The sequence below is a fragment of the Colletotrichum karsti genome (assembly GCF_011947395.1).
Source record: "Colletotrichum karsti strain CkLH20 chromosome Unknown Scaffold46, whole genome shotgun sequence".
NCBI classification, from domain to species: domain Eukaryota; kingdom Fungi; phylum Ascomycota; class Sordariomycetes; order Glomerellales; family Glomerellaceae; genus Colletotrichum; species Colletotrichum karsti.
The window spans coordinates 377,790-393,368 of record NW_024065946.1 but is presented as its reverse complement, the minus strand read 5'-3'; the positions used below and the strand labels follow the sequence as shown (position 1 = coordinate 393,368).

Below are 15,579 nucleotides of genomic sequence, written 5' to 3'. Positions count from 1 at the left end.
ATTCATGGCTAAACAGCCGGCCAGACGCCACTCACCAGCGACCCGAAATGCCACAGATGGCACATCTCAGGAGATACGGCTGTAGGGCCTATCCCCTAACAGTTACTTACAAAAGCGGACAACAGAAGTCCAACAAGACAGAGCCAAGAGCCCATGTCGGCTATCTCTGTGGCTATGACAGCACCAACATCTATCGGATCTGGATACCAGCCCTGAATAAGGTCATGAGGACTAGAGACGTCACCTTTGATGAATCAAAGCTTTATGATCCCAGGGAAGAAGATACCTCAATGCTTCATAAGTTAGAGCTTGAGAAACAGTTCAATCAGCTGGAGATCCCTTTTCCAGACCCTATCAGCGAAGAACTGCCTATGGACTCAGCACTTTGGGAAAGCGACAATCCTCACCAGCCACTAGTACCTGTCGATACCAGACAGCTTCGCAAAGAGATCAATTCAAGGGGAATGGTCACCCCTGAAGAGTCTATGGAACCAGGAACAGACCAGCTGCTGCCTCAGACATCGCCAGCAACTGAGGGGGTGGAAGACCAAGAGGAAGATCAGGAAACCACAGTCCAAGACATACACCAAGAGCCAACTCCAGATTCAAATAACTTCCAGACTTATGAAGAGGAAGAAGAGATACTTCCTACAATAGAGGTTGCAACACAAGACGAGACAACAACGTCAAGCCAAGTAGGAAGAAGAGGGAGACCTGCAGGACGAAGGAACAATAACATCTACAATAGAGAAGTCCCTATCGGCCAAATCAACCATCAACCAGAGTCAGCAACAAGATCATCTCGCCGGCTCAAGCAGTCAAGCCAGAAATCCACCTCATTCTTTCAGTCCACAGATTCAATCAAAGACAAAGACCAGTGGGATAGTTCAGCACAAGGATTAGGATCAGTCCATCGGAAAGATCTACCAAAGCCACCAAGCAACTGGAACGAGGCAAAATCACATCCATACTGGCCTAAGTGGCTAGCAGCAATGAACATCGAGAATCGAGCTGTATGGAGAAAAGGAACCTTTGAACTGTCTCGACTGGAGGATGTCAACAGAGAAATATTCAGGATTCTACCGCTCAAATGGGTTTTCACCTACAAGACCAACAAACACGGATACCTCGTGAAGTTCAAGGCAAGAATCTGCGTTCGAGGCGATCTACAGCCACTCAACGGAATGGAGACTTACGCCTCAACACTTGCTGGAAGATCGTTCCGAAGCCTAATGGCAATAGTTGCGAGGTTCGACCTTGAGACCCTGCAGCTAGACGCTGTGAACGCCTTCACCAACGCAACACTCGATGAGACAGTCTACGTCTGGTTTCCACCTGGATTCAGCAGACCTGGATACTGCCTCATACTCCGGAAAGCCTTATATGGACTCAGAAGAAGTCCATTACTATGGCAAAAGAGCATCGACACCACCCTCAAGTCACTTGGACTAGCCCCTCTAGATGAGGACGACTGTGTCTATGTGGGAAAAGGCATCACGGTTTTTATCTTTGTGGATGACATCGCAATTATCTACAGGAAGAGACACATGCACACAGCGAAAGATATCGTCAGCGGCCTCAAAGCAGCATATGAAATGAAAGAGTTAGGAGAACTCAACGTTTTCCTAGGCATAAGGATTATCAGAGACCGCAAGGAGCGCAAGCTCTGGCTCAGCCTCGACAACTACATCAGCAAGATCTGCGATGACTTCCAGGTCAATAAGAGAAGGAGACCACCAGGAACACCAATGGCCACCGACAGCCTCACACCAAACGAAGAACAAGCCACACCACAAGAGATCTATAAGTACCAAAGTATCGTCGGATCTCTGCTATGGGCGTCAATATTCGGCAGGCCAGATATAGCAAGAACAGCAGCCAGGTTGTCAGAATTCTCAGCCAATCCATCAGCAGAACATATGAAAGCAGCTCAAGACTGCCTTTTGTATTGCTGGATACACCGATTTCTCGCTATTGAGTTCAACTGCGAAGGAAAAGGAGCTTTACTTTGTGCATCAGATGCCTCGTTTGCTGACGACACTATCACGAGGAAGAGTACACAAGGATACGCCATGATGCTATTTGGAGGACCAATCACTTGGAAGTCTATCAAACAATAAAGAGTCGTCACTTCAAGCATAGAAGCCGAACTTGTAGCACTCATAGCTGCAACAAAGGAATACCTATTAGCTATAAGACTAATGGGACAACTCGACCTAACACTGGACGAAGACTTCAACCTTTAGTGTGACAATCAGCAAACCTTGAGACTTTTAACCGCAGAAAAGCCCCAAGCGACAAGCAAGCTACGACACATCAACATTAATAACTTATGGTTACGATAGGAACTCTAGAAAGGACTAATACAGTACCAATGGATTCCGACCAATCAGATAGTTGTAGACGGATTCACAAAGGCGCTTCCAGCTCAGAAGCATAGTCAATTTTTAGCACAGCTGGGAATGGCCGATATTGAACAACAAATTCGTCAGATTCAGCAAGAAGACTGAAAAGTAGGATGGGAACGATATTATCCAGAGACATAGCTTCACTGCAGTCTCTGAGGGGGTGTGACAGAACCAGGGATGCCCTTGCTTATACGAAACTCACTGCTTATAGTTATTACTCAGTTAACTATATAGTCAAGCCAGGATTACCTTATAAGGGATATACGCCAATTGTTTATATAGATCTACTGCAGGACCAGCAGATTACACTAAGCAATACAACCAACTTTATCCCACATTCATTATGCTGCTAGTGGCCATACTGATGATCTGTCACATCATCTGAGCCGCGTTGAAGACCCATCGTGTGTGTATGGACCGTCTGCGATCTCTGACAATAAGTAAGGTGGCGATGGTTCCCACGAAGGGGCGAGTTCTACCCAACCTCTCTTTAGATGCGGGAGACATCAAGGTGCTAAAGACCTTGCTGTTCATTGAGGCCAAGCCATTCATTGAGTTCAATGTCCGTGAGTCATTTTCAATCCTGGCACATGGCAGTCGATTGATGAGGAGGCTTTTTAAGGTTCGTTGTGGCCTCAGTCGGGAGTCACCAGAGACACAAGGTACGATAGTTCGCGCTTACGGGCAAATCTCGACTATAAATGCAGACGCATACCCGCATCAGCAAATTTTCCCTCCTCACTTTCAACTTCTCAAGTCTGAGCCACCCCGTGCCCTTTCTAATCACGCCCTTTCTCACCACCACCTCGAACCAATTCCCGGCATCTCCCAAAATTTCAGAGAATCCTGGAGAACAAGCACTATGAACAGCCGCAGCGGATTCTTTCTTCTCCCTCGGGAATTGAGAGACATAGTATACACGTACTACCTGTCCGTCGATGGCGGTTATGTCTGTGATACTGACGAGCTCATTCAGGGCAAACTCCACCGATGCATCAAGCAAGCTGATGGCCAGCCTCTTGAGCTATCGTTCGCCTACACTTGCAAGACGGTTGCAGCTGAGATGAAACTTCTCACACTAGGTGTAAACACCATCACATTCTCGACTTTCTTTTCCGATGATCTCTGCTTCCTCGCGGGCACCTTTTCCAAGCTGCGAACAGATTTTCTCGACAACCTCCGAAGTACCATCTTTCACTACAGCGGGGACAGCATGATCGGTCGAGTTTACAGCGAACTTGCTGCGACTTATCCGCAGTTCGTTCCTGTCCTGGATCACATCAAGAAGGTGACGAACAGAAAGGACCCGCACAACATCCCGGACAATTACGGCGAAGCACTTTCATCCTACCGCGAGTTTGTCAAGCATGCACTGCAACTCGCATCGACGCACTACAAAGGTGAGCTCGTGCGAGGAGCTGATCGACTGTGGCGGAAATTAGGCGCTCGTCCCGAGGACATTCGTCGAATTGACCCCTTGCGCATCGTACACTGCTCAGTTCAGCCTTGGGACATACCTTCCTACGATAACGTCATGGAACTGGCTTCCTACTTCAATCCCAGCCGAAGCGCCGAGCAGCTGGCCAAGTTCCTGGGGGACTCGTCAGAAACCAAAATTCTTCGCCAGTTGAGACAAGGTGATCGCTCGAGATATCGACTATCAGCTGCGGCTTCGGCTATTCGCTTCTTGGATTCACTTGAAGAAAAGGAACGCAAATCCATCAGAAGGATCATCCTGAACGAGGATAAGGAATCCGTGGCAGATTCCCCTAGCCATGCTCGAGGGCTGATCCCATTTTGTCAGGAGAATCCCCTTCTTCGCGTTGAACGTCGAGTCAACCTATGGCGGAATGTATTCCAGCCGGATCAAGGAGCTGAAGACCCTCACGCTAGAGTCTTTGACCCGTTCCTCGGCGAGAGAGACGAGGATATCAGTCTGGGACCCAGACAAATAACCTGGAATGTGGCTACCTGGGTTATGGAGGCATTGGCTCTCAGGTCTGCTGGAATGCCGCCAGACTCCTTTTCCCTGGTCCTAGACGGAAACCCAGACGTCCGACTATGCGAAGACATCCTCCAAGAAGTTGTTCAAAGAGATATCGCGTGGCAACTTGCCAAGGACGAGGCATGCAGGCAAGGGACTTTAACTCCATTATCATGGATAGAAAGAAGAGGCCCCAACTCGTCACGGTCTTTCGGGTCATACGCTGGATACTTTCAATGCTATACGTTCGAGGACTTTCCAACAGCTATGGAGAAGATTGCTGCAAACGAATCTGTTGTAAGATTCAACTTCAACATCGGCGTACCGAGGAACGTTGGAAAACTCGTGGAAAAAAACAAAAGCTATAAAGACTTTAGTTGGGGCTGGCACTTCACGGTGCTGGATAGCTCTGAGATCGTGGTACCCCATCCCGGGTGGAAGAACATCTTGCTCGAGAACGTCATTCCTGAGCATGAGTTTAGAAACAAGGGACCAGAAATGTTCAAGACTGGGCATGGGGATGGTACACGTTGAAACAGAAAAGAAGTTGACGACAGCAAGGTGCGAACTAGAATTTCAGCCAAGTGGAGGGGAATTAAAGACTGAATGTAATCGTTTCCACGAAGGTCACTAGTCGCTAAAATCATGTAAATATGTTCAACGGCATTGAATGGGACTGGAAGAAACCCGTATACGGTGCAACCCGTGGCGTTGACCTTCCACTTTCGCTGATCACAGCGTCGCCTGAGCGAACAGCAAACGTCTATCAACGTCAGAATTACTCTAGATTTGAGCCCTTAATGGAATAAAATACCTCCTGAGTAAAAAGCTCTATACATATCTTGAACAGCTGGGATATAAGAAGCTCACCGCTGGGGTGAATCTCTGAGGTAGACTTTGGTACTCTCGACACGCACTGAGCGATTAAATCAGTTGTTAATTTGACTGTATTATGTATGTCGATATGTATGCGTGGCTCATCTATTTGAGAGTATTGTATGTGTTGAAATCCATGAACCCAATAACGTTCCAAACGCCTTATTTAGCGCCGTTTTCATGGCGCTGCAAACCTTCATTGCGCCGGCCCATGTTTGTGTATGTTGTAGTTCCTCTTCCGTTTCATCGCGATGTCTCGCTGAACCCTTCACATCTAATTCTTCGCCGCCATACATCTAGCCTATGGCCAAAGACCGTAGACAAACGGCTCAACTTCTGGATAATCCTTTTGCATTCCCATTATGATGCTATACTCGTCCCGTAGGATATCTGACCCTTCGTTTCCGTATGTCGTGTATTTGCTCATTTCATGCCTCCGCAGCGCCACGGTCCAGGGAAAACTCGAGTGCGCGACACCCATGAACGCGCTCGCCTTGAAAAGCATCAGGAAGTCTATCAGGGCATGCTGGTCGAAAGTGAGATCGTCCAACAGTTTCCTGTCGGGCCCCTGAAGCAGATCGCGTTTCGTCACGACGGAGACATGCCTATTCCCCGCTCCGGGCTTCGCCGCGGAACGCTTCCTGAGCGCCTGATCGAACAGTTCGACCACCGTCTGGTTTCCGGACGCGACGTATACCACGTTGAGACCCATGCGCTCGATGTACTGGAACTGCTCCTCGAACTGGTCGTCCATCCGCGAGAAACGCCACTCGTCCGGCTGCCATGCATCAATGGCATCCTTTTCGAGTCGTAGATGCGCGCCAAAGTAGGCGCCGGGGTTGATCGCTCTTGTCGGATCTATAGGTAGCGCGAACCTTTTCTTCAACTGATACAGAATCTTCGCAGCCAGTTCGCGCGTGTCGTTTCGGAAGGAGAGGATCTTGCCGTATTCGTGCACAAAGGCCGGCCCGTCGTCGCGGACGGGATACTCGAGGAAGGCTTGTCCGATCTTGACGTGCACCGGGGCGTCTGTCCGGATCTCCACAGACTGCTTGTGCAGCCATTCGTCGAAGAAGCGCCGCCATTCGCGGGGGTGTTCCAGTCCTTCGCGAGGATGGTTCGGCTCGAATTGGTCTCCCACCAGCTCGAGAGGCTCCCCTGCTCGCTGGTCGTAGTGGGGAAAGTCCTCCACCCGTTCGTAGATGCGCATTCCCGGACATCCCTCCGTCAGGTGCGTGATAAATGTCTGTCGATCGAGCAAGTAGTCGAGAGGCACCAGCTTCTCCGTCTCAATGTCGGAGATGTCTTTGGCGTTGCGTAGCTGCATCGAGGGAACGACGATGGCGCCGCCGCCGTGTATCGCATACCGCACGCATTTGAGAATCTGGTCGCGCACCATGCCGATGCCCCCATGCTGTCCTGCGCAGCTGAAAACGAGCCCTGGCCGGAACTGCGTGGCGGCGCACACTGACTGAATCGGCCTGTAGTCGATGGGTTCGGGAAACTCGACGTTCATGGCCTGTCGGACGAACGCGCTCTCCACCTGTTGTCCGGTCGACTCGTCGAACTGGTAAAGCAACGTCGAGATTCCATCGTGTACGAATAATAGGCGGATACTCCAGACGATGATGAGGGCGGCGGCCAAGGAGATCACCACTTGGGGTTGGCCTTGGCAGAGCATGGCCTTTGATCAATCAGACAACACCGAAAGGACCAAAAAGAAATTAGACATGAGACGAGTTACCATTTCGAGTTCCTGTGTCGCTTTTGAGAGGCGCCAAGGACACAAGGTTGCTTATAGCCAAGACGGCAAGGTCCCAGCGTTCTGGGATGGGGAACTTTTGACGACTTGGGCTGGAGTTTCACTTCTGTTTCATGCCGAGTTCGTTTATTTCCACCCAAATACCCCCGTGTTTTCAGACAGCACTAGCATCTAGGCCGGCTTCTGGGCTGATTCAGGCGTCTCATCTCGGTCCGAACCCGTTCCGGGTGAGGAGCAGGGGCGCTCTGTGGCACCCCGAAGTGCTGACAGGAGGTGAATGACCTCCAAGATGATGCGTCTCTGGAACATTGCCATGTTCATCATCCTCGGTATGGCCCTCGCCGGTGCCGACTGATGCGAGATGCTCGCGCCAGCCTGTGATCAAATCCTTTTGAGAGCAGAAATCTCAAGCTGATTGAACCAGCGGCTCTAGTCGAACGCCGTTTTCAAGAAACAGATCTGACCGTTTGCTGGCGGCGACGAGTATCCCGGCTAGGACGGCACAGGCCCGGTTTTAGGGATCGGCCCCGTCCGGAAGACCTGCAATGAAAACGCGGGCCGGCTGGCCAGATTATACACATTTCGCTAGCTGCTTCAGCACGATTAACTGCTACAAGTTTTGAGATTATGTGAGCTTAGTCTCGTAGATCAGGTTGTTCAATGGCCAGTAATGAAACAAGTCTGGTAACATTGGCCGGCAACGACACTACGCATGCTCCCTAATCTGTCATACAAATCCGGATCCCTGACTGGAGGAACGACCTGCTGCTGTGAGTTTCCCCGGATTTATCCCTGCAAAATCTACTCAATTCTTTATCATAGAGAGAATTCCTTGTCATAGGGTATGATGACACCACTGTGAATCTCCCAGTTTCAAAAACAACGAACATTCATGTTGAGAAGTAAGGGGTATCGGCTATCTAGACCTTTCCACTGCCCCATTTGGGGTTCTGATCCATCCATTCCTTCACCATTCCTCGATAATCCAAAGGCGTGTACGATTCCCAAAACTCCGCCCACTTGCTCGGCTTTCTCTGTGTCTGCACCCCGACCTCGCCTAGCAGCATGTCCCAATACGCTAACTGATCAAACACGATATCCGTATACTGCCGTCCGTGTCCGTATGGTGCGCGATGCTGAGCCCATCTCTGGAGGAGCGCAGTTTCCTCGTAGACCGTTCCAGCGCGAATGTTCCTGTCAAGCGAGGGAATCTTGCCCTCGAAGTAGGCAAGCGACCACAGGCACTGAGCCTCCAGTCTCATGATGTTGGCCAGGTTGCTGAAGACACCGAGGAAAATGAGCGATCGATCGTCTTTCGCCGCGAGACCCGGTGGCGCCATGCTCCGGTATAGGCGCCAGGGAGTGTACGACACCTCGACTGACGCGCCAGGATTGAACGGCTTCGGCTTCGACGAGGTGGGACTTAGGAAGGGACCATCGAGAAGACGGGGGAACCGAGCTCCAATGACCGCGTCGGCCTTCGAGTCCTGTTCTTTCCAGAATGCTGTTTGTTCGGGGCTCATTTCCGTGGTCGGAACACCGAGTTCGGCGTGCAGGGACGCAGGTTCGAAGTTCATGGTGGGTTTGGCAGAGAAACCGGTGGAAGCAACAAGGAGGTCGACGGGGAAGGATGTGCCATCAGAGAGGTGTACTCTATGGTCGGAAAGGTGGTCGAGGTCTTCGCGGTAGACCTCTACCTGACCGTTGCGCACGTATTCGAAGAAGTCGTCGTCGAAACTAAGAATACCAGAAGTAGTGCCGTACCTGTGAATCGTCATTAAGAAGCGTACATGTTTATATCGGCAAGGCGGACTCACCAGAACTGATTCTGCTCGGGCTGCAACACCTTGGTCTTCTCGTGCGTCTGATATCCACAGTCCTTGATAGTGTCATAGCGTATCAACTTCCAGAACGCCTTCGAAATAACCCTGCCGAGCGCGTTCTCGTGCAGGAACCGTCGGATCCATGTCAGCCCCGACATATCGGGAAATATACACGGCGACATGAAGGCGACAATGCGTCTGGTCACGAGACGTTCCCTCCATACTTTGAACGGACCGAGTTGCGTGAACGCCGTAAAGACCCACGCCGGACCCCGCCCCGAGCGGCGGATCACCCAACGGACCTTGTGCCCGGTGGACGCGGCCAGATGCACGGCGTCGTACGCTGATTTGCTCCCACCCAGAACGGCAACTGTGTTGATATCGGGCGATGAGAAGAGGTCGCTCCGTGGCCCGAGGTCGGACGAGTGCACGATGGGCGCATCGAACTCCTCGGAACCCTTGAAGTCGGGCATGTGCGGAACAGTAAGAACGCCGGTCGCGACGATCAGACGGTTGCAAGATATCGTCTTGGCCTCTCCATTGTGGTCCACGTCTATATACCATTCCTCGCCATCGGGTCGGGTGATTCGGATGACCTGGGTGTTGAGCTGCACCTTCTCATACACGCCGAAGTGTTTGGCGTAGGAGACGAGGTACTCGTGCATCACGGACCCGGGGACGTGTTGCTTTTCTTTCAGACCGTAGGCCTCGAGGTCCATCGGGAAGTCGGAGAAGTCGATGGCGGTGGTGAAGTTGTTCGTCTTTAGGTTCGGGTAGATCTGCTCCTTGGACCAGACCCCGCCAACGCTGGCCCGTCCATCGACGAGCAGAATGTCGGACGACGGATCTCGTTGAAGAAGGGTCTTTGCGGCACAAAGGCCACTCGGCCCGGCGCCGATGATGAGAGTGTCGACAGTGGGTGCCATCGCTCTTCTCTTCCCGTCAAAATGGAGTCAAGAGCTGCGAGACGCGTGAATGACGGAAGACGGAATTGTCGCCACGGCCAAGTCGAGGGGGCTTCCGACCGATTTAAACTGAGCTCGGCAACGGCGGAATGCTACACAAACCTGCAACTGCCCGCGAAGCTTGCGACGGGACGCCTCCCCGGCAGCGATGAGAGTTTAGACATCGTAAACTCTGCCGAATTCCCATTAGAAGATGGGCCTAGATTTCCGAATTGGGTAACTAATGTCAGAAATGGCAGCCAGCTCATACATGGAGGCTTTGGAGGCGTCGACGGGTGGTGTGGTGAGCTGAGATGACTTCGTGTCAGAAGCTGAAGCTAGCGACAGAATCGGCACAGCTATCGCGCTTGTCCGTAAGCTGACCAGAAAGCAGCCACGGGGCGCCCGACAGAATGGTATCCAATCACTTCATCCCGGCACGACGAAGGATCCTGGACTATCGCGCTAATGGTCGAATAACCCCTTGTCTTGAACGTGGTCTCACTCGCTCCTTACGGATAGACTGCGGTAGGCATGGAGCGAATGGAAGTGGCGAGGCGATACATATGGAGAGCACGCCAGCTGGTTGGGATTATTGAGGCTGAGGATCTAACGGCTTCACAGGCTAAGACATGTTCGATCCTTTCTTTTCGGTTTAGAGGACCCGAAGGATTGGGGTAGTTCGCGTAGGTAGGGCATGAAACCCGCACGTTTGCTTTGTCGTCTGGTTTATCAGACTAAAGGACATGAAGTAAGCGCCGGCCCGAACTCTGTTTTCTGTTGGTTGATGCGTGCTACTATTGACCACCGACAGCTAGATGGTCGAACATACTAGGCACCAACTTCGCCCTCTGAAAGCGGCAAAAACATACGTGGCTGGCTTAATCCTTCGTGGTGCGCAGGATCCGTGATTTCGGTAATCGTGGACGCTTCTCGAGTATCAATAGGATCAGAAGGTCCGGCCCGCCTGTATTGTCAGATCTCAAATTAGAGGGAGCATTTGACTCTCACTCTGGATACTGAGTACACCTACAAACATATCTTGAGCACGCTAGTTGCTCATCGGGTGCGTGGCTCTTCAGCTGGACCACGTGTTGACAATTAAGCGACACGTCTCGGGAGGCATTGGGATGAAGACTAGTTCGGGGCTGGGATGGCTGGGATAGCAGAACATGCACGGCAACGAGGAACCCCACGTGGATGCTAGAGGGACATTAATGTAAGATCTCTTAAATCCTGGCTATGTGGATATAAGTCTATATGACATACTCCAGCTCAGAAAGCTCTTGTGACTTGGAACAATCAGATTTCCTATTCGTAATATCAACTGTCTAGTCCCGCACCAGCAGCTTTTGCCATCCATCACTCTATGTAGATGCGGATCCGTAGCAGACCGCCAAAGCAGGCGCCTTGTGCCTCATAGAGGTCATGAAAGGCACTAGACAATAGAACAACAAGTCCAAATGCTTCAGACACCACTCAACTTCTAGAATCATGAGCCCATAACTTTGTCTAGCCAACGTTGTAGACTTCAAGTTCGGAGGTTAAATATTAAGCGATGTTAGTCCCACTCGACTTCTCTACGTACTTTGAGGTCACTTGAAGCCCCTTTGCTTTTTCTCGGACCATGCTCATCTCAGATCTAGCAACCTGGGTAGTCTTCGTGGAGTGGCGAGCTTGAACCCGGCGTCGTGAGTCTGGATGTCTGTATGAAGTGCTTCCAATGAGATCTTGGCCTTATTGAAGCTGTGTTTACATTATATGCGCCGATTAGGATCTGAATGATCAGTAGATAGGGCCCAGAAAAAGTGTTGTCATCGCGTGTCAGTAGATAAGGAGGAAGGCTTCATTCCGGATCCGAGCAGCCATTTGTAGTTGATTCAGCATTCATAATCTCAGGAAAAGTTCTTAATTTGTATCTCTTTTTGGGCTGGAAGTTGTAAGCATAAACTGCAAAGTGCAAAACGCTGACTCGAAAGTGCGTTTACTTACCCAGGCAAGTGAAGGTAGCAAACAGCCACTGTAGGGACAAATCTTTACTCAGCCATAGGACACCAACAACTAGGCCAAAACAAATGGAGCAGTCGGTAAAGGTACCTTTTGAGCTAGATCGTGTATTCTCACTGCCCTCAGAGAGTCAAAACGCACGGGTTGGAGAGTCTAAGGCCTCACAACCACAATAGTAGGCCAGAACGGCAAAAAGATGGACGAACAGGGAATCGAACCCTGGACCACTCACATGCTAAGCGAGTATTATACCACTAAACCATTCGCCCAAGGGGATGATTTCGCCCGGACTTGAACCGGAGACCTTCAGTGTGTTAGACTGACGTGATAACCAACTACACCACGAAACCATTGATAGTTGAGGAAGGAAGAGAAAAGAGAGTCTAAGTTTCTCACGAGCGGCATGGGAATTTGTGGTGGGGTGGAGTGAGGGTTGAAGCGAAGCGGATCCGGATGCGGTTGATGCAGGTGGTGCGGGTCGCGGCAGATTGCCATCCAATGGTGAGCTGCAGAGGCGTCGACCAGGCCGTCTGAAGGCGGAATCGAGAAAACAACAATCGCGTCCTGTGGGAAGATGCTGTTTTCGGGCCTTCAAAATGCGGTTTCATATGGACATAAACTGCTGTCTTAGTGGACAATAGAGCGGACAATGAAATGAAGTCAAACGTTGCTATGAGGATCACCTGGTTCCCGTTCCACGGCTCCGGTGCGACCAATAATCGCGTCGTGAACCGTTCAAGCGCGATCCCCAAGTCCACGGACGCTCTCATCGTGTCGAACGCGCCTCAACATGAGAAAAGTCGCGATTCAAACAGCCGCATGTTCGTACGACGGGCAGAGTTGTTTGGCGGACCGCGGCAGGAACGAAGACGATTGGCTGCCGCGACCGGGGGACCGCGGAGCAGGCGGGGCCGAATTGCGGTCTTGCGGGGCCGCTAGGCCACGATAGGAAATGTATAAACAATGGTAGCGATAACAACTTTTGGGTGGTGCGAATGATCAACATTGGCCTACACGTCTGGACTCTGGAGCTCTGCGACAAGGGAGAGAATGGTCTGTTTATAGGTCGTGAAACCCGCTCAAAGTACTGTTTGGCCGTATCCTTCCTGCATTGTAGGTTTTGCCGTCCAACCTACAGGACTCGTCTCTTCGAACCTACCGGATCCTACAAACATGCCTAACGAGGACCTCCCGATTGCGCTCCGGCGCACGCGTCGAAGCACAGGAATGGCTACCGATTCTCCAAGCGCATCGTCGGTGTCGACACCACACAGGACATCCAAGAGGAAAGTCCGCTTCTCAGATCCAGGCCCAGTGTCAACTCCTCGAACTGCCTCCCGCACTGCCTCATCTACCGGCCTGACGCCGATGATCCGTCGCACAACCCTGAACAAGGGAACCCCGAGTAGCAGTGGCGCCCGCCGTCACTCCGCCCCCGTGTCCCGTGCCCCCTCCGGCAGCGGTACGGGCACCACGTCAGACCTCCCGTACAGCGGCGAAGTTCACTTCCTCCCGCTTCGTCAGGTCCTTGACGGTCGCGTCCAACGCCGCATCCGGCGCAATGGTCTCAGCGAAGAGATGAATTCCATCGCTGCCGAGAAACGCCGGCGCGCGCAGGGGACCAAGGCCGAGATTGACAGGCTCAAGACGCAACTCAAGGAGAAGGACGCCGAGATTTATGAGTTGCAAAATGCCACCATCATCCTAGACACGGACCGAATCTGGGCCCTTGAGCGAGAGGTGGAGAGTCTGAAGGAAGAGCTCTCTAGTCGGTCCGGTGTACAGGGGAAGAGCTGTCACGATTGGACTCTTGCGGCACGAGGCCCCTATATGGACGATTACATGGAAACAGACACCGTCGAAGCGGAGTCGGTTGCTGGAGACAGGATGCTGGCTGACGACACGGCATTTGGGGATGCGACCATGGCGGAGTTCGTGTGCAGTACGCCTACAAGGGTGAGATCTTCGTTTCTCACGCCGCCACCAACGAGCCCCGTAATGCAAGGCCCGATGACGCCGTCTTCTTCCCACCGAGAATCAGCAGAACCTCATCCCCTATCCCACGCCGCTGTCCAGGCCTGCTTTCCCGATCCCGAGAAGGAGATACTGCAGGAGGAACTCTCATCTCTTCGTCTCGAGATGTCAAAACTCACCAACACTCTTGAATCCTACACCTCGCTCACAACACGGTTATCGGACCGCCTATCCGCCTTCAAACCCTCCGACTATACGAATGACGCAGCTGAACCCCTGCAAACAGTCGAAGATCAGATCAACGCCCTCCTCCAAACAGTATCGGACCGCACCGCCGCTCTTCTGGAGCTCAACAACTCCATCAGCAACCTGGGCTTCCCAGGATCAGACGCGAGCGAGATGATCACTTCTCTTGCTTCCTCGCTGCGTACGGCGCGGCTAGAACTCGAGTACCTCACACCCGGCGAGATAACGCTGCCCCTCTCATCCCACGGCGCAGAAGTCCTGGACCTCCTTCTCACCCGCCTCCGCGACCTCGCCAGACGGGCCCGGGAGGACGAGGGTGCCATCGACGAGTACCACCAACTAGAGCTTTCCCTCCGCCAACAGCTCGGTGCACGCGTAGCGGCGATGAACGACCTCAACGACGAGCTCTCTCGTGCCAAAGCACAACTCGCCGAGAGAGACGCCACGGTGAAGGAGCTCGAGGTCAGCGTCGACAGGCTCAAGGGCGCCGTGAACGGCTACATACGCGACGTGACGGAGCTCGAGTCCGTCATCGGCAAGATGGAAGGCGAGAACCGCGACGCCCTGGCCACCAAGAATGCCCAGATCGAAGTCGGGCGCCGCGTGCTGAGGAGCAAAGAAGACATGATCGCGCAGCTGGAGGGCAACCTCGCCGACGCCGTGGCTCAGACCAAGTCTCTCCGGAAGAGGCTTGAGGAAAGCGAGGAGAGCAAGACCAAGGAGGTCGCCTCGTTGAATCGACGCAGCGGGCAAGCTCTCGCGCTGCGCGACGCGCGGGTTGCGGAGTTGAGGGAAGAGATCGAGCGGGTCAACGAGAACCTGCGAGCTGCGTACGAAGGCATCAAAGATTTGAGGGTGGAGAAGAAGGGTCTGCAGGGGAAACTGGCTGAGGAGAAGGCCGGGGCGAAGAGGGTCATTGACCAGATGAAGGCGGAGTTGGAGAGAGTTGTCAGCATGAGTACGGAGTTCTTGACGGGACCAGAGGACGGGTCGACAACCCCGATGGGAACACCCCCGAAAACCATGGCCGGGACGCCGAAGAAGGGTAAGGCCGTTGAGGTTGCATCCGCAGGCTTGCCAAAGTCACCGCTGGCGGATGGGACCGTGGTGAAGAGGGGACTTCTTTCCGGAGATCTCGTGAGAAGGGTTTCTGGGAGGAAAAGAAGAAGATACGATAGCGGTCTCGGATTCTTAGACGAGGACGAGGTTGATGCTTAAAAGGACAGGAGCATAACGGGTGTTAGCATAATGGCAGGAGCAGGGGGCTTGGGGCGTCTAGGCGCGTGTTCATTCGCTTGCCGGTATCTTTTACGGCCAATTTTTCTTTGTATAAGTACGTATCAAATAAATACTTCAAACATTCTTGCTATGTTGGTCCGTTTTCGAGCGCAATTTCCCGGCCGGTTTAGAATCGCCGACCACGGCCCCACTTCGCCGGGCCCTCGGCCGGTAGAGGTCCGTGCCTTGATATTGCCAAGTCGGGGCCATTGACAGAGAGGTAGACTCCAACCCTTCACATATTCAAGCAATGACTTCAGAGAAAAGCTTGAAAACT

At 52.4% G+C, this 15,579-nt stretch overlaps 4 protein-coding genes across 4 annotated transcripts; 2 read left to right on the top strand and 2 right to left on the bottom strand.

The window, feature by feature from the left end:
• Positions 1 to 1,184: 1,184 nt before the first annotated feature.
• Positions 1,185 to 4,363, top strand: CkaCkLH20_11265 (reverse transcriptase domain protein; the record flags this gene model as incomplete). Its single annotated transcript, XM_038893979.1, has 4 exons — positions 1,185 to 1,715; positions 3,385 to 3,808; positions 3,851 to 4,010; positions 4,213 to 4,363. 4 exons carry the CDS (start codon positions 1,185 to 1,187, stop codon positions 4,361 to 4,363), a joined length of 1,266 nt encoding a protein of 421 aa, XP_038740805.1.
• Positions 4,364 to 5,569: 1,206 nt separating this feature from the next.
• On the bottom strand, positions 5,570 to 6,949 carry CkaCkLH20_11264 (uncharacterized protein; the record flags this gene model as incomplete). The annotated part of the gene is made up of 1 exon (XM_038893978.1): positions 5,570 to 6,949. The coding sequence occupies one exon, from the start codon at positions 6,947 to 6,949 to the stop codon at positions 5,570 to 5,572; it is 1,380 nt and encodes a 459-aa protein (XP_038740804.1).
• Positions 6,950 to 7,950: 1,001 nt separating this feature from the next.
• On the bottom strand, positions 7,951 to 9,779 carry CkaCkLH20_11263 (dimethylaniline monooxygenase; the record flags this gene model as incomplete). Its single annotated transcript, XM_038893977.1, has 2 exons — positions 7,951 to 8,794; positions 8,848 to 9,779. The coding sequence occupies 2 exons, from the start codon at positions 9,777 to 9,779 to the stop codon at positions 7,951 to 7,953; spliced, it is 1,776 nt and encodes a 591-aa protein (XP_038740803.1).
• Positions 9,780 to 12,977: 3,198 nt separating this feature from the next.
• On the top strand, positions 12,978 to 15,242 carry CkaCkLH20_11262 (uncharacterized protein; the record flags this gene model as incomplete). The annotated part of the gene is made up of 1 exon (XM_038893976.1): positions 12,978 to 15,242. One exon carries the CDS (start codon positions 12,978 to 12,980, stop codon positions 15,240 to 15,242), a length of 2,265 nt encoding a protein of 754 aa, XP_038740802.1.
• Positions 15,243 to 15,579: the final 337 nt, after the last annotated feature.